At 40.6% G+C, this 24,788-nt stretch overlaps 1 protein-coding gene across 19 annotated transcripts in view; it reads right to left on the bottom strand.

Annotated features, from left to right (window-relative positions):
- Window positions 1–24,788, bottom strand: part of stxbp5b (syntaxin binding protein 5b (tomosyn)) — a 37,890-nt gene that overhangs the window by 9,311 nt on the left and 3,791 nt on the right. Inside the window, exons 3-25 of one of the 19 annotated variants that reach the window (XM_034857819.1) lie at window positions 22,635–22,716; window positions 21,307–21,407; window positions 19,007–19,141; window positions 17,309–17,372; window positions 16,522–16,605; window positions 15,392–15,515; window positions 15,043–15,121; window positions 14,155–14,309; window positions 13,966–14,038; window positions 12,283–12,430; window positions 12,088–12,155; window positions 11,909–11,949; window positions 9,199–9,419; window positions 8,349–8,533; window positions 7,875–8,000; window positions 7,332–7,483; window positions 6,568–6,651; window positions 5,591–5,653; window positions 5,434–5,490; window positions 5,290–5,337; window positions 3,659–3,709; window positions 3,311–3,439; window positions 2,318–2,557 (exon numbers count right to left, since the gene is read on the bottom strand). In XM_034857819.1, coding sequence (XP_034713710.1) covers window positions 2,318–2,557; window positions 3,311–3,439; window positions 3,659–3,709; window positions 5,290–5,337; window positions 5,434–5,490; window positions 5,591–5,653; window positions 6,568–6,651; window positions 7,332–7,483; window positions 7,875–8,000; window positions 8,349–8,533; window positions 9,199–9,419; window positions 11,909–11,949; window positions 12,088–12,155; window positions 12,283–12,430; window positions 13,966–14,038; window positions 14,155–14,309; window positions 15,043–15,121; window positions 15,392–15,515; window positions 16,522–16,605; window positions 17,309–17,372; window positions 19,007–19,141; window positions 21,307–21,407; window positions 22,635–22,716 — 2,510 coding nt within the window. Of the gene's footprint in view, window positions 1–2,317; window positions 2,558–3,310; window positions 3,443–3,658; window positions 3,710–5,289; window positions 5,338–5,433; window positions 5,491–5,590; window positions 5,654–6,567; window positions 6,652–7,331; window positions 7,484–7,874; window positions 8,001–8,348; window positions 8,534–9,198; window positions 9,420–11,908; window positions 11,950–12,087; window positions 12,156–12,282; window positions 12,431–13,965; window positions 14,039–14,154; window positions 14,310–15,042; window positions 15,122–15,391; window positions 15,516–16,521; window positions 16,606–17,308; window positions 17,373–19,006; window positions 19,142–21,306; window positions 21,408–22,634; window positions 22,717–24,788 lie in introns of all 19 variants that reach the window. The other 18 variants (XM_034857818.1, XM_034857823.1, XM_034857822.1 and 15 more) reach the window with 18 other exon arrangements.

Genomic DNA, 24,788 nt, shown 5'->3' on the forward strand with positions numbered 1-24,788 from the left:
AAATGCTACATGCTACATGCTATGTGCAAGCTGCTTCTGCTCGCCCCTCTCTGCTTTCAGCTAATGCCACCAGACAGCCCTTTGTTTTCAGGGGCAGAAAGAGGAGCTGAGTGAGTGTGTAAGCCTCCTCCACCGGTACATAGCCTCTCCACTGCCAAGATCTCGTACACCCCTCCCCGTGACACACATGGTGGTCCCTTGTGGTTCCAGGCTAAGTTGTACAGGATCTCGGAGCAGCAGTGTGCCCCAGAGAGGCGGCATGCAGGCCCATCGGTGAGTGGAAACGCCCTGATGCCCACCAACCACTGTCCCAGTTATGGGTAAAGAGTGAAGTGAGTAGTAGACATTGATGTGAGATCCACCACAACATCCCGGAAGGAGGTAGAAGGCATGCACACAGCGCTGAAACAGCGCTGTGTGCATGTCCTGGCACGGAGGAGGTGTGGTGGGGCGTGATGGTGCTGTATATTAACAAGTTCTTAAAACCTCAGCCCTCCACAACAGCAATGGGCCTCAAATCCTGACCAATAAAGTCAACAATTCCTTCCGTGATATTATTTTTGCGTTTGGATGGTAGAGGCTTAACATCCAACGGGTCCGGGGGGGGGGGGTTCCGGGGAACGCTACCGTAGTTGCAGGTGGGTGCGCCAGTAGTTATAAAACGATTATTAGACTATGAAATATGCCAATTCTAATTTGTTCATTACTACTTTGCCTACTCCAAACAGACAGGGCAACCTAACGCAGAAAAGTTAGCTTACCGTTTTTAAGTGGTACGCCATGTATGTTGTCGAGCTGCGATACGCAAACTGTTGCTTGCAAACTTTGCATTCAACTTTTTTCCGTTATCTCTTTTTGTCAAATGCTGCCACACTGGCGATGTCTTTGACATGGTAGAGGAAGACTGACTGTAAATTAAACACTCACAATTCTATAAATATTCAACAAACCACTAACACCAGGCTTTCTAGTTCTTTCTTCCCAGTAGGTCGGGCTAAAAACAAGGGGGGTGTTCTTAAGACAGACTGTTACCTGTGAAACAGGGATGCTCTGAAAACACCTTATTAGCAATTAGTGCTATCCACCCATAGACCGTAACGTATGCTTTCACTGGATGAAATAACACGACAAAAAAATCAACCAATCAGAATTTTGGTCAAGCCAGAACGTATCGACCAATAAATCAACTAGTCGACTGGGAGATTACAGCCCTCCTCCTTACACACAGCGTTTTCAAATGACCACAATTTCCCTCTGTCCCTCTCCTCCACCACTTCCTTTCTAAATGCCAACCACCACCACATGTCAACTATGGAGGCCAGAAAGGGTATTTCTGAGATTTAAAAAGTAATGGTCAAAGCTAAGTGACTATTACCTACATCAGTGGTTCGCAAACTATTTTCAATAAGGAACCCCAATTTGAAGTACTTTTTCAGCAGAGTAAACCCTGACCAGCATAAAACATTTTTGGTTTTAAAAAAAACTAAAAAAAACTAGCTATTTAAAGAGGCACAATAAAGAGCTTCACCATCAGTGTCTGATTTACTAAACAACAATATTGTAACTTAAAAACATAAATTATACATTTCAAATATTTACAAACACCAGATTCATTCTTATATTTTATCATTATTTGATATTGTGCATGAATGACATTTTTTTTAAATTAACATCACAAAAAAAACAACTTACATAACCCCCACATAACACACAAATTACCCCACATGGGGGTAAGTGTACCCCCATAATTATTTAGAGAAACACTGACCAACATTATACTGTACTATATGTTCACCATACATGTTGAATCCCTGCTGCACAAAGCTAACTTGCTCATGTCTGTGAGGAAAGAGGGATTTTTAAAAGGCGCTTGTTATCATTGATTAGTGTTTTTCTGTCTCACATGCAGAACCTAAGGAAGAGAATAGGGCCACATGTGAACATTTTATTTAGGTTCTGACCTTTTATGTCAGAATTCTGAGAAAAAAACCTCAGAATTCTGTCTTTATTTGCAGGCTACATTTACAATGCTACTTTTTGCACGTCTACACCACGTATTCACACTTCTCTGGCGTCTCAGAGCCTCTAAACCGGAGAAATTCAAAAACACTTCCGACCCCATTTTGGATGGGAGGAGCATACACGCTGCCTCCTGTTTACCCTGGAACGGACATGCCCAGTATAGGAGAACGTTGATGAGTTTGCATTTAGCTCAAAACGAAGCAATGTAAATGTAGCCTCCGACTTTAAACTCAGAACTTAAATACAGGTTTTCACATGTGGCCCTAATTACTTCAAGTTCAATTGAGCTTCTTACCACAGGAGGAGATGCCAACGGGTTGCTGCAGCCTGTGGTCCCCAGGGGGCGGCAGGCTGAGGGCCACCATCATCACAGTGCCCTGGGTGGTTCCCACCAGCAGACAGGGGCTGACCACGCTGTCCGTCTTCCTGGGAAAACTCTCACAGAAGTGAAAGGAGGAGATGGCCTCTCGGGACTCTCTGTCTATGCTGGTTACACTTGAACTACGCGACCGGGTGAAAGCGTTATCCTTGGCATCTAGACAGCGGGAGGGAGCAGAAGAACGAGAGAATGAGGAATGATTGGTCGACTTCTCCATCCAAACAGAAGAATTAGAGATGAAATCATCTGCGTCAAATCTCAGTTAGCATGTTAGTGCTATGTTCTGCTACTATATGTTTAGAGGAGCAGCCTATGCAGCATATGCATGTCTTTATAGTAAGAAGTGACCCAGTACAGAGTAGACTAGTATTCAAAAATATTTTTAACATTGAGATGCTCTTTGCACAGTTAACATCCAAGGATACATTTTCTTTAAATGCTTCCCAAAGTGCACTTTTAACAACTAAATTGACAACAACATTCTCAATGCAAAAAAAGTGCAAGATATGCATGTAGTACTACAGGGACTCCCAAGGAAGAAGGAGCAAGAATTATTCATGCCTTGTTACTGTGCTGACGGCAGCTGAAACACAAGCTTTTACCCTCTTTAAAAGGCTAATGAGGAATCCCGACAGAAACACAAAAAGATCTGTGACACAGAGGGGAAGGCTAAACAGACCGCCCGTCATGTGTGTTCTTCTCAAGGAAAAACTGTAAACGAGAAAAGCACGATTTTTAACACCGAGTGCAAAGTCAAGCCAGCGGGGATTCCTCAAAAAGAAGCAAAAGATCATTGTGAAAGGATTAGTGTTATGTCAACCAATTCAGAACAAAAGCCCCAGCAGTGGTGGGGGGTTAGTACCAGTTATCCCACTTCTGCCAAAGTCAGACCATGGCTGGTCCACTCACAGTAGTTGGGACCTGATTTAGTTCTACAGACAGCCCCCTTCTGGGTCATCCTGGCCGCCGCCTTGCCTTCGTTCATGTAACAAAAGCGCTTCTTATTTGCGAGAGAGCGCCATCGCTGGAACTTCTCTTCTGCTTACAGTGACACAGTGACAGTGTTTGTCTCAACTTACAGTAGAACATCCCAAGACAACAGGAATCTCACATGTACAACAACATGCTGTTAAAAAATACAAAGTATTTGACAGCTGTGAACTCATTACAAGGAAAGAAGATCCAAATCACAAAAGGAACACCTGTAGAAAAGTGTAAATATTCTTACAAGCTAAATATTCAGTAGTTTTGGCTTACCCAGGTCTGGCTTTTGCTCGCTAGACAAGCTAATTTTCCGTGACATCTTGGCTGTAACAGAAACAAATACTCATATTGTATGAGGAAAGACTGACGGCTAAAGAGGAAAAGGTTTAAAAATAAAAAATAAAAAAATGATTGATTAAAGGTCCCATGACATGGAGCTCCTTGGATGCTTTTAGAGATGCCTCAGTGGTCCTTTAATACCATATCTGAAGTTTCTTTCCCAAAATTCAGCCTTGGTGCAGAATTACAGACACTAGAGCCTGTCCCACAATGAGCTTTCCTTAGGACATGCCATTTCTGAGTCTGTAGCTATTGAGAAGGGGGAGGAGGCATGATGTCTCTTTCTCATGGACGGGCCAAATTCTCTGGGTGGGCAAAGCAGAGAAATTGGAGGTAACCTTGCCCCTTATGACCTCATAAGGAGCACAATTCCAGATCGCACCATCTGACCTTTCACTTTATCAAAAAGCAGAGCAGGATACCCTGGGCTCGGTTTACACCTATCAAAATTTCTAGTCGTTGGGGGACCATAGGCAGGCTGGGGGAACTCATATTAATGATGAAAAACATTATAATGTGATATTTTTATGCCATGGGACCTTTAAATAAATTGCAACCGAAGGTTTTGTAATTATCATTTCAGCAACCTGTGACGTAACAATTATGTTACCACGCAAATCAGTGCGTAATCACAAATTATGATTTTCAGTCATTCTTTAGAGTGGTGATAGATACTGAAGGGTAACTGTTGAGGACATTCATAAAGTGCAAGCAGTCCATTATGCCATTCATTGGACAACTCTTACTATGTGCAACAAGAGTCCATTGCTTTAAGAGGAATATTCTGACTCAATTTCAATTGAGTTGGTGCTTTTATCTTTGTTGCAGGCAACCGGGACCGTTGCCAATATAAAGTATAAAATTCCCAAAGTTGGCCGTTGCAGTCTATAACCACCCTTAGAGGAACCCTGAGAATACAGATGAGGCTGAGCGGCATCACAGACAGCCAAAGAGCCTGCAATGTCAAACAAAGCAAGAGGCAGTCAAGAAATAAGGTAATTGCAATTCAGTGAACATAGTTATGCAAAGAGAGTAGGAGGAGGAAAGAATCAGTGGGGAGCCAAACAGTTAACACTGAACTGAAGCCCTGGAATCAGAGACACACACAGCAAGTGCCTACAACCAAAGATACATCATTCACTTAAAGAATTAACTGACAAGGTTAGACATTATTACTGTAAAGATTAAGGCATGAAGCAGATTTTCTATGCTTTGAATTAGTAATAAAAAAGGTAACATTTGCCAATTTGACATAACATTTTTAATCCAGCGTAGCAGCAGCCTATAGCGTTTTGAACAAAGATCTGCATAGAAAATCTGAGGACTAAAATTCAAAAGACGTCCTGTCATGCATTTATTAACGAATCCTGATTCATTTCATAAATCAACTATGAAACCGCCACACTGTATGATTAGCAAAAATACATTTTATGGATGCATTTCTTTCTTTCATTGCTGCAAGGTGCAGAGATGGACGTAGGATAAAGGCACAGTGGCGTTAGACTGCTGCCATTCAGAGAGAAAGAGTGAGTGATCAGAGAGAATACATCTGGATGATACAGTACCAAAGTCATTGGCAACCGTCTTGGAAAAGCGTCTGCTTGTGAACTTCACTGGAAACAAGGTTCAAAAAGACAAATCAGATAACTTCAGCGGTTTCTAAAAAGCTTAAATTTAAGGGGATGTGCAGCTTTTTAAGAATACAGTACCCTTCTCAATGAACTTCTGTTTCCGCTCATCATCAGAATTGCAAGGTGAGGTGGATCCTACATGACAAATGTCAGCATTTGAAAAAGATGTCTTTCAAAATTATAAAAGGATCAGTTTTTTTTTTGTATGAAGTACTCAGACTTCAGGGAGGCTCACCTGAAGTAGGTGACTTGCAGCGGTCCTCTGAGGTGTTGGACCCATCGTTGGAATCGAGGGTTGCTGTGGGAGCCACAAGGGTTGTAATTAAACATGGCAGAATTAGTCCTCTTGGACTACTCTCAGCCAGGCTTACTAAAGCTATGCTGATTCCTGTGGTACATACATATAGTGAGAATAATAGGGTCACCTATTTGAGCATAGGCAGGGAAAATCACCATACAGTTTATAGGGCTGTCAATTGATTAAAAATGGTTTAATCACGATTATTCTCATGAGTGTCCTAGTTAACTTGCGATTAATCGCACATTTTTCACTTGTTCTAAATGTCCTTTAAACAAGTTAAAGTTTTGAATGCTCATGTGGTATTTGAGAGTGACTCCTCCGGTGGTAACTCAGAGGGGGAGGGAGCAGCGCCGTTTAGTGTTTAATAAGCAAGGATTTGTGGACTGCATACACCGGAATGAATTACAGTAGAAATACATTCGAATGTAGTTATAAAACCCTAACAGGGTCTGAAAAGTTACTAAATCTAGAGAGAGAGCCGTGAAGTTGGTTACACTCTACTTAACGTTACCGCTGCAGCTTCCTGATTCACATTGCATCACAGAACAAGCGTGCGTTAATCACGCGTTGACACAATGAGTGGCGTTAAAAAGCAATTTGCGTTGACTCGTTATTGAAGGCATTCATTTTGACAGCCCTAGGTACAACACTTCACAAATCTGTTGACTTAAGTGCTGTTTGTCTAGTAAAATATATGGCAGGGTTTAAAGATACACTACCTGATTTTGTTAAAGTGCCCTCAAGCCTCAAAATGTCCTCCCAGCTCACTGCTGGAGTCAATATTGAGCTTTGGGGATTTGAGGCTGCTATATCAATCAGGGAGTGTATCTTTATGAGAAAAAAAGGAAGGCTTAGAGGAGAAAAAGGATACGGTAGGGAGGGGGGGGGGATTCTGACACAACATGACTTACTCAAGTGAGATGAACGTAGTTTTTTCACAGACTCAGAATACAAGTAAGAAAGTCGGGACATGCAAGACGTCTTAGTTGGATTGTCTTTACCAAATCACAGAGAGAGACCAACAGTAAAAAAAAAGAAAAAAGAAAAAAGAGAAACAGAGTTTGACAGGACTTCATAAGTGCAAAAGAAAGAGTCGGAAAGGCTTGCTGCTGGATTTCTAATTGAAATTATCCAATACAAATATATCTCTTAGATAATATTCCTGAAGTTTGCATACATTCAAATTTGTATTTCAATTGCAGAGAACCCAGAGTCTTGAATCTAGCCCCAAGCCACTGAGACTACAAACAGTACAAGTACAGAAAGTGACTAAACAGATTACAGTAAAAGACAGAAACAGCAATGCTCTCAAACAACAAATAAATGTGAATTATGTATCTTTTGAGCATAAAAAGGAATCAAAAGGAAATGTCACTGCAGCACAACTGAACAGATGGTGAATATGTCAGTTATGCGCCCTGTTGAGGGGGGGGGGGATGCTCATGGTGCGAAGTCAAGGCTGCTGCCAAGTGTCAGCCCTGCCTCACTAACCCACCTCTACCAGCCAGAGACGTTCAGCTAGTTGCTTTAGCAACACGAACAAGCAAACACGAGCTAAGTAACAGAACCATTTTTTCAGGGTTAATAGTGGTAGTCAGCTGTAGGGGCTGCCTTAGCTATGGCGCGTGACCAACAGAATAATGAGAGGTGTAAATGTTGTGTGAGTGCAGCTCACCTCCAGAGGGCTGCCGTGTTTTGCGTGGCGAGCGAGGCTGCCTCTGGTAGGGGTCAGATGGGCTGTACAGCTCCGATGTGCCCATGTTGAGCAGCAGAGTTTTCTGGAGGTAGTCCACCACAGCTAGACCATTACTGTTTCCAAACACAACACTGGAACGCAGAAGGGATGAGGGACACAGATGCTGTTTTCGCTCTTAACTTCTACCTTATGATACAAGCAGGCTGTAGTTACAGTTGCACTGTATAAATGGTTATTGCCTTCTAGAGCGGCAACTAATGATTATTTTCGTTGCTATTTTCTTGATTATTTGGTAATTTGGTTTGTCTATAAAACAAAATGACTCAAACCAATTACTCGATAATCAAAACAGTTGAGTTGACAAGTACCAGATTAATCTTTGCAGTTCCACTGCCTTCTGTGTGTGTGACAGGTTGCATAAACACAGCTACAGGACAATAATAACCACCCAGTATCAAGTGTCGGCATAGAATGATGTGAACTGATGTCCAAATATCCAGTGTGCTGTCTGCATATACTTACAGGCCGTAGGAGGAGTTGATAGCCAGGCTGGTGATGGGCTGAGGTGGCTCCCCGCTCACCCACACCAGCTGGATCACCAGCTCCACCTGGTAGCCCGGAGACTGCTTCAGCGGGGAGCTCCGCACCCTGCAGGATCAGACAGCACGCTGGAATTATCACTGGAATGATTTATAACCCTTTTGGGTAAGCCACACTGAAGATATCATTTTTTTCTTATTACGGTTATTCCCCCTTCCACACTTTTACTGTCAAAACATTTCCATCATTTTTATAAAGAATATTATTTCCCCCTGGTGTACTGAGGTGGACATTGTGTGAAGGATTGGGGAGTTGACTGGAAGGAGTGAATGGATGTTGACATCACTTACTTAAGAGTGGTCTGTTCAATGACAACCTGCTTCACAAAAACCTAAATAGCTGAGCCCAATTTAACCATTTTGCAAAAAGTGAACAAGAAAACTTAATTGTCCGTACTGCAGGCATGGTTTATTGTCCCGAGGTCCGTCGGAGGAGTTGCTGCCTGTGGAGGGCTGAGTGGGAGGCTCACTCTCCTGAGGGCTGGAGGAAGCTCCAGGGGTGGGCAGGGTGGGGGTCTGATCCCCTCCTGGATCAGGGGAGTCACCGTCGCTAAACTCACACTGCATCCGCACCTCCAAAAGCTAAACACAAGAGAGGATATGTGACAAAGTGGCTGGTTCTTGGACAGATTATGCCAGAATCTTTTTTTCCCATACACATACTGTCTTGCCCTGAAGTTCCCCAACTGTCCCAGAAAAGAAGAAAAAAAGATAGTTGCAGACAAAGGAGTAGAAGTGTTGTTGGTCTTTCTAGTTTTCATATACAGGTACTCCTTGGATACTTTAGGTGTACTGGGTTTATTCCATCTTGTGAAAGAAAACTGGTCTCAGTCCAAAAACTAAAACATGTACGTGTCCTTCAGAAATAATCAGTGAAAGGATCCTTCACTCAAGTCATTAGTGTAGCACAGTACAGGTGTGTAAGCTACTACAGACAATGACCGTGATGAAGACCTACATAGGTTAAAACGCAATGGTCGTTTTAAAGATAATGCCATAAAAAATAAAGACATTCTAATTTTGCACAAATCCTACAGAGTGCCTTGGATTATTTTTGAAGTAGACATGCATTTTTAAATTTCTGGACTGAGACCAGTTTTCCTTGACAATATGGAATAAAGTACAAAATATAGTTGTCTTTCGTCTCTCAGATAAAAGGTTCAAGCTTTAAATAAGGGTTCATATTTGTCCAAAAGTATATTGGAACATGTTTGTGACGACGAGATGGACAGTGCTTGTTCACCCACCTGCACAACTTCAGTGGTGATTTCTTGTTTGCTGAACCGATAGATAATAACGTGGGCAGACACCCCGGCCACGCAGAGCATCCTGCTCTCAGGGCACCAGGACAAGGTCTGGATGGCAAACGGGTCCTCCTCTACTATATCTGTGTTTGCCTTCTCCTCCTTACTGCGCGCCCTCTCAAAAACCTTGGCAGTCTTCAGCTTGTACAGCACTTGAAGCATTACTTTGAGGAGAGGTAAAGAAAAAGAAGTTAGAAAGATGTGTACTACTGCCTTCAGTTAATGCACTCATGCCAGGGCTTGACACTTGTCCATGCCCAAAAGTCACTTGTCCAGATAAAGATTTATCATTTTATAAGCTTCCTGCAGGTGGAACAGGAGTGGTTTACGATAACACATCCATGAACGGGAGTGGATGGTTAGCAGACACAAAGTTCCTTGAGCAGAAATGAATACATAAAAAGGTATTTTAAAATGGAAAGTTGAGTTTCAAAGCCCTTCAGATACTTCTCTTACAGACTAAATATGTTTGCATGTACTGTCGATGTCGAGTTACTAACGGCGTAGTTGAGTCTCAAATAGTACTTGACAAAAATATCCCTTTGAGAGTACATTTAGAATAGATACAAAAATTTGCAGTTAATCACAAGTTAATGAGGACATTCAGGCATTTAAAAACGTTATCGATTGACAGCCCTAGTCTTGACCTAAAGAGTTTAAGTAAAGAAGCAGGTTTAAAAAACAAAAACAACTTAGTAAATGTAAGGCAAAATAGACACTTACTCTCCTCAACTGCTGTCAAAATATTGATGAAATTAAAATATGATTCTTAGTAGTAACTTTAAATGTAGCTGACTAAAAATTATATCTGCAAATCCAACATTTACACAACTCTAAATATAAACCCAATATCAATATTATCACTTTTACATATTCGATCATTTTGAGTTATAATAAAAATACTAACATAACCTAACAACATTTAAATTAATTGATCAAATTAATTAATTGCAAGATGTTGACCTTGCAAGATAAGAGTATTTAAGGACATGAAAATCAGGTATGGAATGCAATCTATGATTTGCATTCTTTACCAAAGCTAATAAGGAATCTACATGCAGTTTGCACTGGCTTTTAAATGTTTTATCTCCATAGGATTATTAGAAACACCATACTAATACTGTATTTGACCCCCTTTCGCCTTCAGAACTGCCTTAATTCTACGTGGCATTGATTCAACAAGGTGCTCAAAGCATTCTTTAGAAATGTTGGCCCATATTGATAGGATAGCATCTTGCAGTTGATCGAGATTTGTGGGATGCAGATCCAGGGCACGAAGCCAATTGGGTTGAGATCTGGTGACTCGGGGGGCCATTTTAGTACAGTGAACTCATTGTCTGTTCAAGAAACCAAGTTGAAATGATTGGAGCTTTGTGACATGGTGCATTATCCTGCTGGAAATCAGACTCATCAGAGGATGAGTACATGGTGGCCATAAAGGGATTGACATGGTCAGAAACAATGCTCAGGTAGGCCGTGGCATTTAAACCATGCCCGATTGGCACTAAGGGGCCTAAAGTGTGCCAAGAAAACCTCCCCCATACAATAACACCACCACCACCAGCCTGCACAGTGGTAACAAGGCATGATGGATCCATGTTCTCATTCTGTTTACGCCAAATTCTGACTCTACCATCTGAATGTCTCAACAGAAATTGAGACTCATCAGACCAGGCAACATTTTTCCAGTCTTCAACTGTCCAATTTTGGCGAGCTCTTGCGAATTGTAGCTTCTTTTTCCTATTTGTAGTGGAGAAGAGTGGTACCTGGTGGGGTCTTCTGCTGTTGTAGCCCATCCGCCTCAAGGTTGTGCGTGTTGTGGCTTCACAATTGCTTTGCTTTGCTGCATACCTCGGTTGTAACGAGTGGTCATTTCAGTCAAAGTTGCTCTTCTCTCAGCTTGAATCAGTCGGACCATTCTCCTCTGACCTCTAGCATCAACGAGGCATTTTCGCCCACAGGACTGCCGCATACTGGATGTTTTTCATCCAGTATGATTGTGAAATACTCAGACCGGCCGGTCTAGCACCAACAACCTGGCCACGCTCAAAATTCCTTAAATCACCTTTCTTGGGCACCCAGATAGCTCAGTGGGTAGAGCGGGTGCCCATATTCCGAGGTTTGCTCCTCGACGCAGCGGGCCAGGGTTCGAGTCCGGCCTGCGGCCCTTTGCTGCATGTCTCTTCCCCTCTCTCTCTCCCCCTTTCACATCTACGGCTGTCCTCTCTGACTAATAAAGGGATAAAACCCTGAAAAAATAACTTAAAAAAAAAAAGAAATCACCTTTCTTTCCCATTCTGACATTCAGTTTTGAGTTCAGGAGATTGTCTTGACCAGGAGCACACCACAAAATGAATTGAAGCAACTGCCATGTGATTGGTTGATTAGATAATTGCATTAATGAGAAATTTAACAGGTGTTGCTAATAATCCTTTAGGTGAGTGTATGTCTTAGTGTGTTAAAATAATGCTTATTCTACTTGATGACCTGGATATGTGTACGATAACTGGGGTAATTGTACATATGTACGTTTCTAACTGTAACCTGCGATAAGACTTCTGCTGGAAACTAGCTCTTCACTATGACACAAAATATGCGTCAAAAAGAATAATACGCAGCTCCCTACAAATACATTAAAAAAAAAACTACTCACATGCAGAAGCATCCCAAAATTTGATCGACCCATCAGCATGTCTGAAAACATTAAAGGAAAAAAAAGAAAGCGATTATGAGATAATTTGTTCACAGTGACAATGCCATGTTTGCATGTGAACGCAAGTCATTGAATCAAAATAAAGTGATAAGTTCATTCATTAATAATTAGTTACTTACCCAGTGATAATGATCTCTGGGTAACTCTGAGTGCCTTGGCCCCAGTTTCCTCCACTAATAGGCCATTCCTATGAAAATGCAGGCTTCTTTCAGTTGTGTTACCAGTTTACTAGCATTTATAGGTCTCCAAAAATCTATTCCAATTCTTAAAATCGGATGAATTTTAAATGCACATTACACTAAGGGGCAACTTACCTTCTTGCTGTAACCTTGTCTCTTTTGCCGGCTGCCGACAGAGTAAAGTGCAGGAATGAGTTCAGCAGGGCAGTCAACAAAGTACTCACAGCAGGTCACTGGTGACTCATGGATAGTCAGAGGATATGGATTCTCAAATATGGGGTACCTGTCAAGACAAAAAGATGGATTTGAAAACTAACTCCATCTTCATGGTATGTGCACTTGAGCTTCAACTTGAAATGAAAATGACAACTTGCTGGCTGCCAATTGTTGGATTATCTGAGCGACCATTTTCAATGTCCCATGAAATTGTAATTTTAGATTTCTTATCATTTTATCAAATTTAATTTAACTAGTACAGCACAGCAGAGGTGTTAATTTCCAAACAGGGTGACAGCTGGTGGCTTGACTGTACTAAAGCAACATTAATGTATGAATTTAATTAGCGGAGCTGGTAATGCTATTATTTATGTAGTTAAGTTAGCACACAACACTTAACGTTCCACACCTGGACCTGGTCTGAGTGAGACGAAGGAAAACAGGTTTCCTCTTAACAAAAGGCTCTGAGTGAATATAAGCTGTTTGTTTTATTGTGAAGGGTAGACACAGAAAAAACTGCGTAATGCCCTCTCAACCTTTATTGTGCAGCCACTTGGTTTCATTCATAGCTATTCATTTCTAATGCTGTCAAAAGTGCTCCAAATTCCAAACCCCAAGGTTCACTGGGTCCCCAGGAAGCCAAGTGTGAAGTAGACCAGATGAACGGTTCTCGAGATATTTTAAAGACAACACACACACACACACACACACACACACACACACACACACACACACACACACACACACACACACACACAAACACACAAACACACACACACACACACACACACACGTTTATAGTTACATGTTAAAACCAAAAAAGTCTGGAATCGTCACTTTAAAATTAATAATCAATAGCCACTTGGACTCAACCACTGCAATGTTGACACCCAAATACACATAACACTTTAACCTGCGTTAATGCTGCTACTGAACTGTGAGTTTTAAAACATCCACAGTGAGTTGGGAGGAAATTGGGGATTTGGAGGAACTGCTAACAGAATCGAGGAATGCATCTTCATCATTCATGCTGGCTGGGTTGCCCTCAAGTCATTAAATTAACTGGGTGAAACTCATATATATCCAGTGGCAGCGTCAGATGCAACGGCAATAAAAATGTTCACACTTTTCAAGAAAAATAATTAACAAAATGTTATTTTTTATGTACATATAATTACCATAAAATGGTAAACAGCAGCAAACACCCAGGGGAAAAGTTTTAATTAAGATTCAAGTAAAAAGGACATAATGCTTTACTGCAAAACAATCTTCCTTAGGTAATTAAAATGGTTTTATTTTCCATGGGACCTTTGTAAAATTTGAGTAGACTCTGACAGCTTAATAATAGTTATATTACATTATAAGTTCACTGTAGAGATGGATCACAACTTTGAGCCATTTTTCTTCTGTTCATTTATTAAAGTTTGAAAGGTTTCAATCTGACTGAAATCATATAAATTTAGTTAAGAGTGTTAAATAATCAGACGTATCTCTAGTTAACTGTGTATTAATACATAATGTGCTTGCTCTACTGTACCCATATTCCTCAATGCATACAAACAATACTCCGACTAATCTATGTTTGGAAAGCAGTATAATTACCCAATCTGTCCAAGGTCTATTACAACTAAGTCCTTCTCCAGGAGCACCACCACAGCATAAGGCTCCTGAAAGTCTGGCAAAAGAACCAAAACAGCCCAAAATTAACAGTGACGTAATTTCAGGGAGCGAATACAGATTCTGAGACAAATGAACTAAAACCGGTTCAGAGGGGAGAGTGTTGCAGCTCACCATTTGGATATGGAGTTTCACACAGCGTTAGGAAATCTACGATGGGGTAGTCCATCTCTAGGACAGCAGTGCTCTTTCCATGCATCACAGTCAGACAGGCTCTCCTCCCCACTGTATCGTAAGACAGACCTCCAGACAGGATCATGAATGGGTCCCTGAGTTCAAAGAACACACACACACGTTAGATTATATACATCATGAGGCAAAGGCAGAAGAGGAACAGTTTTGAAGTGAATGGTTCAGAGATGACCACTGGCATTGCGTGTACAACTATATATAATATATAATAATAGTACAGCAAGGTACTAGATCCAATCAGTGGTTACAGGTAAAGAGGGACACCAAAATGTTACTGTTGTGCTTTCTCTGGAGATTCTTTGCCCCCATTTCAAGAGCATTTAGGACGGGAGGAGCATACTTTTTTATTATAATGACAACTATATTAATCCATGTCTTGAAAAAAAAGAAGGGATAATTAGATCAGCTTCAGTGAAATAGTTAATTTTTTCTGACATGTTTTATAGGAAAGTTTTGTCTTTTTAACTTTCTAACCTTGACATAACCAGCCTGTTCTCTTTAGATAATGATAATTGTGTTAACAGTTATCAAAACCTAATTAAAATGCAAACTCAACGGAACAATGACTCATTGGTCATGATCAAAATAATGATCACAACTAAACAAAGGCTGGGGAAAATAAATCATAGTTAGCCCAGGCCTTCCCAGCTTTCCACCCAGTTTCCACCAGCACAAGGATGCTGTCAACATGACTGGCCTGTTATGATAGAATAACAGGAAAGGCCACTTTCAGTACAGGATATGGATTCAAACCAGAGTCGCTAAAGACACAGGATACACTAGGAGGGGATATGCTACCATCACACTTACCCAGCCCTTGTTGTTTTATACTCCACCTTCAGAATAGGCTTGCATGGTTCTGGCTTTTTTCCGTCCTTAGGCTGCTTTCCTAGTGGGGTTAAATGGAAAGAATGCATTTAAGTTTAATTTGCAGAAGTACAGTACCTATGGTGTACATGCTGTTACGCTCCTGTACACATGTATGGACATGTTGCCACCATCCCTCATTTTTGTACAAAGCACACCTCTAAGATTGGATCTACAACATGTGCTTTAAAAACATAGGTGGCTTTTATTCAATATGCCTGTATGTGTGTATATGAACAACGCACAATAACATTTTTTTTTTAAATAAGTGTGTGTATGCAACAGTCCGTACCATGTGGTGTGATGATCTGTGCAGACTTGGCTTGGGCTCTTATATTCCATGTGGTCAGAGTGCCATCAGAGTGGCTGCAAACAAACTGTTTACCCTCATGGTGCCAGGCTACTGAGTGGATTGCCTGAAAGACGCACACCAGCACGTCGTTAGAGTGTGGTAATAAAATACATGCACATTTTACAGCTGTCCAACAATACATTAGAAGATTGGTAGAAGCTCTGTGTGCAACATATTCAAATCAGAAGGCTGGATAATTCTATGTTTTTGTTACTGTCAACAAATCTCTTGACAAGACCAAAACCAACAGTACGTTAGTCCGTCTCTTAAAACTCTTAACAACCCTGTCTGGGGCACTCGGCCCCACACCCATCCGTTCCTACTGAAGACACAAGTATGTAAGTAAAGAAGACAAATGCATACTTTTATCTATAAAGGCTGGGCACTGTAGTTTTAGCAAAAGTGACTCAACATGCGTAAAAAGGGTATTTTTTGGGGACTATTTTTTAAAATGTGAATTAAAACACATTTGGTGGACTAGCAAGTAAGTTTGGCAGCAGGGCGGTGTATGTGGGATCGGCTCAAAATGAACTACACTGCGTGTCTTAATCAAATAAAGGAACATGTTACTCAGTTCACGAGTGGCTCATTGACCTGTTTTAAGGAGTATAAGGCCGTAATTGTTAGGATCAGTTCATCGTTGGCTTTGGTCTTTTCATAGGATTTAAATCATAGAATGACAATAGAATATCACTGGATTTATCCTTTAACCGTGCTTAGTGAATGAATAAAAGAAATACAACTTGATTACTTATCATGTGGAATGTATGAAAGAATATGTGGAGAGAATGTGTTTTGTTTAACTATTGGCGCGTTTTTTTATGACACAATTACAATAAAGCTAGTCTATCTTCTAATAATGTAGAAAAGTGTTTAATTTTACAAAAACTCAATTGACAACAAAATGTAAAATGTCTCAAAAGGGGCCCAACGAGTAATGAGCTGTTTCAGGTTTCATGAGAGAACACATGTTAAGACCAAACATGTTGATGGGACAACAGTGAGAAAACCATGAACAAACTACTGTAGTACCCTCGCAAGAATTGAGTGGGAAGAAGAAAACACCTTACCTCATCATAATTGTAGCGGTAGTCAGCTTTTTTGCACTTCAAATCCCACAACACCACAACCCCACATTCAAATCCAATCAGAAGCTGCAATAACAAGAGAAGCAAAGTCAACCATTCAATCATTCCTAGAACATTTTCTTGAAAAACGTGTGTAATTTGGTACTAATTATAGAAGAAATGGACATCATTCTTAACACATTGTAAGTAACTCACTTATGACTTAATATGTACTTTTTTTACATTTATCAGACAGCTGATAGCATAGAGGCAGTCCCCATTATTAAACAATTGATTGATTGATAAATACTTTGTCATATTAAAAGCAGATGCTCATGTACATAACATAAAAAAATATCTTTTAGTATGAAGTATTTTATGAACACTAGCAGGGTGTCAACGCCACATCCCTCACTTAGAAGACTATTGAAGCCACAGTATCTCTCAGTGTCTCCATCTCTTAGCCAGGATTTAGTCTGTGCAACATTGTGGAAGGTATCTGTAAATGATTAGTCTCGCGAGAAACCTTTTCTCTTTGATTTTGAGACAGAAACCTGAAGTTTACCATTGCCATTTTAAATAGCTGTGAAATGTTCTGCTATCGTTATTTATTTTTGCTTTAAAAGATGTATTGACACTGTGTTGTCTGCGCTGGAGCAGTCGTTCACATGGGGAAAAATAAGAAAAGTACAACAAAAACAAACAGAAAAAGCTGCAGTTTTGTTTTAGATTTTTAGGATAAAAAGTTATTTCCATTCCACAGGCTATGCGGTGGTCAACTATCAGTTACCTTTCCTTCATCCATGGGGTTATCACTGATGTGCACAACAGGCCCTGGGTGTGTTTTGGTGGATCTGTGTAAGTTTTAGGGACAGAAGAGAAAACAAGAAGACACAGAGAGAGTGTGTGTGTAAATTCAAGAATATTTGTGTTCTGCAGATTGACATGATGTATACTTAATTGAAGTCAAATGTATCTGATATGTACTGTCTAGCTTTTAGAGTAGGAGATAGACATGGAGGCAATTAGGAAGACATGCAAAAGTAAAAAAGAAGAAGAATAAAAGCCAGTTCTTTGGTTGTGCACAAAGAATCGGAGCAAGGATATGAGATGAAAATGTGCATCAGTCCACAGGAGAGAAAGACATGACATATGAGAGACAAATAGAGGGAGAGAGAGAGAAAGCAGGGTCACATGAGGGTCTATGAGAGATTATAGTGTGTGGAGACAGCATCACTGTGGCAACAGAGCAAGGGGCACTGAGGAAGCGTAGGCCTGGCCTGAAGAAAGTGTTGCTGCCTCTGAATGTGGTCTGGCTCCAGTGGCTTAATGATCTCATTGCTGCTGGTGAGTCGATACAGTCAAAGATGTAGCAGTGAAGGGACAGACTGGAATATTAACTCCAGACTGTAACCACCACACATGATACACCATCAATATAAAGGACTGCTTAAATGCATAATTAGCGCAAAATGTGTATATGGTATGTTTTACTGTCTTGACAATAACTCTTTAAATGTAATAACCTCCACATAGATTTTAACTGAATGAAGGGGCAGGTAGGAAACAATAATGAGTCTAAGTGGGCTCACTTTCCACTACAATACTAAATATGATCATGAAGAACACTGGCTGGTTCTGGCCACTGCAGGACAACCCACAGGTTTGCAGAGATGACGAACTACAAAGCGCAAATGTGTGTTGAAAAGACGTTTTTATGATTTCAACTTCTTCTACAAGGAAATGACTGGATATTATGTTTTAAATTTCACACCACAGGCAAGTGCTTTTTTCTTTAATCCTTTTCGCAGTTGCACAGGTAAAAACATTTCCTGTCACCGCAGGCTTACTTTGCTGTTTTAGAGCTGGGAGTTGATCAGATTTCACTCGCAGCCACGCGCACGCACCCACTTCTACTTCCAATTTCAGCTGCCAGTCACTGTCTCAATTGTTTTTGTAGCTCCCTGGTTGGTGCGCTTGAAAAATTACCTGGAATGAGCAACTTCTACAGGCTAAAGCATTTTGTTTGTTGTTTCACCATTCATTTTTCATTGCTAGTTCATGCACAGTATCGGGCACTTTATTACTATTATAACCAAGACATTTAAAAGTCACTAATCAGTCTGTTTTGTGAACCTGCGGGGAATGCAGTATGAGAGTATGGGAGTGGGTGACACAGGGTAAGTCACTGGGGTTATTTAGTGGGCACTTTATGTTCCTTCTTCTTCAACAGATGTTCTGGTAAATCAGTCAGCAAACACCTCCAGAAGTCTCAACAGCAAGTTCCGGCATGGCACATTAACCACTTCCATACTGTCTTCACACTGATCAGCGCTGCAGTATTCTAAGCTTACAGGACACGCTGTGTCGGCAAGCACATTTCTTTGCATTTCAGTTTCCTGGTTGAGAATCAACTCACACAATTGTACAAGGAAGATATGCAAACGGTCAGAGAGTGAGGAGGTAAAAATAGACAAAACAGACTCACAGTTCAATGGCTTTGTTCCACATGATGACGTAGCCTGAGAGAGTGAAGGACTCCACGTTGACAATGTGGATGTTTCCTCTTTCTGTGCCGATGTAGAGCCATTTGCTCTGGAAGGGCAGGTGGCAGTATGTGATTCTGCAAGAGGAGAAGAGGATCCATCACAACAAGGATTTTCATTAGCTCATGACTCAATCCCGACAAAGAGTCGCCGCTGTCCCTAATCACGCTGCTCCTACTGGAAGGAATAGCGAGTGACTAAGGTTTAATTACAAAGGCCTTGCTCTGTGACACACTAATGAAGCCAGACTAAATATAGATCAATGGGGAGATAGACCGGAGTAAACACTGCCGTCTTTTCTCAAGTGGTAGGAAGAAAGACACCACATTTACAGTGTTAAATGGACCGGGCGGTTGTTAACTGTTCAGTGTGCCTAACTGTTTACCCACCCACACATTAGCTGTGACCTCGCAGGGGATATTTCATGCGATTTCTTTTTATTAAAACTGAATGACAAATGTTTTCTTGCCTTGTCTTTCTATATTATAAAAACTGCATAACCTAAAGTTTTTAGAAATGTATAAATAATAAAGTATCGTGACTTGATTGTGCTGACCACATGGTGGCAAAGAAAATAACTGAAAACACAACCTCTGACATATTATCACCTTACAAAGTTGTTATAGTGATTGATTGGTATTTTATTAGTCTGTGTACTGCCATTTACTATGCATCCTGATAAAGTTCCCTTGGCCTTTGGAATTATATATATAAATAACCCCCATCATCACATACCCTTCACCATACCCAGAGATTGCCATGGTTTTATTTAAGTTAGCTTAATAACTGGTTTGATTTGCATTGAGAGATGATTTGGAATATGGAAAGTTCCCCATGCCTATCTCTAGGTATGGTGAAGAGTCTGTGATGCTGGGGGGTTATTTTAAATTCAAAGCCAAAGTAACTTTATCAGGATGCATAGTATCTTGGATCCACGAAATAACTGGCCTTTAAAAATATTAATCTGCCTTTCTTTATGGGAATTTAACATAGGGGTGTGTATACTTATGCCCCCTGTATTTTAACATGGGGGGGGGGGGGGGGAATACTTATGCTCCCTGTATTTTTAAGAAGAACATTTATTTTTTACAATACATTATACATATATGTTTTTCTATTCCTCTTTTTAAATCAACTTTAGCATGGGTGTGTACACTTTCTCAAGCTACTGTGTCAGCTGGTGCGTCCATCCACATATTTCTGAATATGTGCGCACACACACACACACACACACACACACACACACACACACACACACACACACACACACACACACACACACACACACACACACACACACACACACACACACACACACACACACACACACACACACACACACACACACAACGTTTGGGGTCAATTACAAATTTCTATACCATTCCATTGTAGACAGAATACGAGCTGATCTGGATGGGGGGGCTGATATTTAATGCAATATCTACATTGGCCATTATCACCAAACATTCATCCAATATTCCAAAGGCACATACAGTTCACTAATCTGATATCATTTAAAAAAACTAACTAGAGAAACATTTGAGAACCCTTTTGCAATTATTATAAAACAATGCAACTGGTCTGAGCTGGTATTCTGTCTACAATGGAGTGCAATGGACATTTCTAAGTGACCCCAAACATTTGACCGGTACTGCATATATATATATATATATATATATATATATATATACATATATATATATTACTATTTTTCCCTGCTGCTCCTGGTCAATGAGAGCAGTACTTGCAGTCCAGAAAACACAAACAATGAGCTAAAAAGGGTCTACAAAAAAGTCTAAGGAACTGAGAGCAGCTGAAGAGTTGGGTAATAATTCCCTGTGCGCTCCTCGGTACAAGTGACACCTTACACTTCACGCGCAGTCATTTGATTCATTGCTAATATAAAAAATAGCGCTCAAGGTTGCTTTGAAGTTTGACATTTTAAACTTTAATAAGAAAATGGCCAACAAATAATGGTCAATGGATAGCTTAGAGTAGAAAAACTTTCACAGCCACACATAAAATTCCCAGAAATGTCCTGAGTATATTTACCTTGACCTCATGAACCGCAAGACGACGCTGACTCATTATTTTAGTTTTTTAAGACTGATGGTAACGACACTGATAATTATACAAAGAAAAGCATGTGGCTAGCTGTGAGGACTGTTTCCAAATTGTCCTCCCACTTTACAGAGTGACGGATCTCTGCAAACAGAGAAGCGGAAAGAAGGAGTTACTGTACCTCTCCCGGTTGAACTTGAGAGAATGTAGGATTGCCGGGATTTTTTGCCTCAGGTTCCACAGGTGGATGCTGTCATCAGCTAAGGCACTCACTAGCGCCCCCTGTGGGGAGGGTCAGAAACACGTGGATGCTGGCTGTTTAATATGGTTGTATCATAAGTACACAATTATCAGGGCATTACAGACCAGCAATACTGGTTAATCAGTGTTGGCTTAAAGTACAGGTCACCCAACTAGGAGATTAATGGCCTACTAGCAGAGGTGGAATGTAACTAAATATATTTACTCAAGTACTGTACAAGTTTGAGGTACTTGTACTTTACTTGAGTCTTTTCTACTTCCACTACATCGCATCTGATAGCTTTGGTCCTTTATTACTTTAAGGATTAAGATTTCTGCACACAAAACATGTAGTTACATAGTAAATATGTTTAATTATAAATTAAACTACCCAACAATATGCAGGCCTACTAGTTTAGCTGAAATGATGAACTGATTAAACACTTAGTAGATTAACAGACAGTTTGGATCGTTTCAAGTTTCTAAAATGTGAAGTTTTTCTGCATTGAGTACTTTTAATTTTAATACTATAAGTACATTTTACTGATGATGCTTACATACTTTTACTTAGGTAACATTTTCAATGCAGGACTCTTTAATTGCAACAGAGAATTTTTATAGTGTGGTGTTAGTACTTTTACTTAAATACAGGACCTGAAAACTTCTTCCACTACTGCCTACTAGTCTATATCGACAATGTTTCATTTCCTGGGATTGTTCGGGTGCCGCTGGAGGTTCCACCGGATGTCCATCAATTTTCATCTTCAGCTTGCTTTGTGTTGGAATTTTAAACTCTGGTGAATCTGGTTGATTTCTGAGGACTCTGGTTAACTGCTCCTCAGATCTCTGCAGGGTAAATCCAGACAGCTAGCTAAATCTGTCCAATTGGAGTTTTCTGTTGCATGACTAAAACAACTTTTAAACATACACATGTTCCACCAAAACAAGATCCTTCCTGAGGCTATTTTGCAAAGGCACGGATGCTCCGTCCAGTGCTTGGCGCCGCCAAAGACGATTGTGATTGGTTCAAAGAAATGTCAATAAACCAAAGCATTTGTTTCTCCCATCCCTGGATGCTGTGTGAACTAGCCAGACGCTCCTCTGCAGCGCTGTGAAGGAAGGTCTGGCAATGCCAGACTAATGGCCTACAAACATGGAATAAGCACCCGTGCCTGTGACAGCTGCAGGAGACAGCGGACAGACCTGTTGTGAAGGGCTAAGGAGAAGGTGGAGAGAAAACCAAACAAGGAACAGGTAATGACAACAAACCTCGTTGATCAGGAACTGGAGCTGGATGACAGCCGCACCGCTCTCATGCTGACAGTAGCACTCCACACCCGCACGGCCAAAGCTAAATGTCAGCTCAGTCAAGGAAAACTGGACAAACAAAACCGTGTCAAACCTAATTTACTGATACAGTAATGCTGAACAATGTGTTTAAATAAGTACTTTCTAAAATCTATTCTAGCATTCAGTAGGAGCTTTTTTATTTCAGCATTTGCATGCCTAAACAGACACTGGCAAGAACATGAAGCACGATAAACTAGTGAGTCACAAATAAAAAAAATCAGTGGGCCCCGTCTGCCATAATTTTTTCAAATGCGTCAGCAAGTATGACGACAGCAAAGTAAACTTAACCCTCACCTCTCTCTATCGGACTGTTTAGTTCAGGTCAGAGAATCCCCGCCTGCTAAATCTGGGCATTCAAAAACAGCCAGGCCACCCATTGGGAAACAGACAATGTCAGGCCTAAACATGAACTGTGTGTGAACTAAAATGAGAGAACAGAAGGGAGAATGTGGCCACAGTGGAGCACCGCCAGGTAGGCACCAGGACTGTACTGCATCCCACAAACACTTCCAAATACTTTGCACAATCGGCACAGAAACAAGGAGTATAATGAGGAAAAAGCGTATCTATTTCCACCAGCCTCTAATCACTTTCACAAACACATGGTATGTGCACCAATCATGCACACCAGCACAATAGAAGAAGGGAGCAGCAGGAGATCTAATTTTAGGTAGAATCTCCAGACAGAGACAAATTGGCCACTACTCCTAATACGATTATGCCAGAGAAAAGCTCTAAAGACGGACAGTTGTGTTCACTACCTGAGTCTGTTTTGGGCTGACACGGCATAGTGTCTGAACAGGATAAAGCAAACCGTGCTCAAACAATCCCTCAGCTCCTTGAACAAACTAAGGTGGGGTTACAGGAGACTGTTTCAGGACAGGCTCAACAGCAGGGCATCACTTGTGCAGAAGGATGGAGGCAAACAGACTTTCAGACTTTGAGCGGGCGCCAGTCGAAGGCTGTTGCCAAATAAACTCATATTCCATAACCTGTGACCTTTCTGTCCAGTTTTAGCTCCCGGCCCCCTAAGTTCTGTACATTTGTCGGAATTATTAATGGATATCATGTCTCTACAGGTCCACAATGGAGGAGGAAGAGTCATTGAGTCTGTTTTATAGCCTCTGGTCATGCATAAATGAGAACAGTAGTCTAAAGAGCGCAAATGTTCATAGAACACTATGTATTTATATTTCTAACATCAAGTAGACACACTTGTACTGGCCACAGCCTTGTAACTGGTAACTCAAGGTGCTGTTACTGTTTATTTTTTGTGCCTTAACTTATCAATGTATGGAAATGTACAGGTGTCTGAACAGATTCTGATGCAATGTAGGCTAACGGTAGGTGGGACTTTCTAGGCAAGCAGGAAATTAAGATTGTATCACTGTGGTGAGCAAGTAGAGCGTTCGGCTGATACTTCCTTCCACGCTACATGATCAAAACGATTATGCTACAACTATGATCAAGTATGTAAGCCACAGCTACAAACTATATGGTCTGTCAACTGAGAATGTTATAGACTACACTACCCTTTTCCCTCCTTTACTTTGTTTTATCAGCAGAACATATGTTTCTAGGATTGTGTGACCACAGTAAGCTGAGTCACACCAGCCAACTTCGTTTGATATCTCGCTGTGAGGGAAACAAAATGTTGAGATAATAGCTTGTCATCCTCTTTTGGTCATGCGATGATTTAACTGATTTGCAGTTTTATGTGAAATCATTCCTTCAGAGCTGAAACTTACAAATGAATTTGAATGAACTGAATATCTTTGGGTTTTGGGCTTTTGGTTGAACAAAACTGGTTTTAGCAATAAACCAATTTGGGGAAATTGTAACAAAAGAAAAAAGAAAAGTTGTTTCTAATATTTTAGATCAAACAATTAATCTAGAAATAATAAATCTAGAAAATAATCTGCAGATTAGTCAAAAACGCTTTACATTCCATGTGTCACATGCAATATTTATTATGAACTAGTATTACTATTTACTGTCTTTTGAGTTCTCTATATTAGAGCAAATTAGTGCATTGCATTTTTTACCTATCATATCAGTCATTTCAACATGATG

Source organism: Etheostoma cragini, chromosome 20 (genome assembly GCF_013103735.1).
Source record: "Etheostoma cragini isolate CJK2018 chromosome 20, CSU_Ecrag_1.0, whole genome shotgun sequence".
NCBI lineage: Eukaryota > Metazoa > Chordata > Actinopteri > Perciformes > Percidae > Etheostoma > Etheostoma cragini.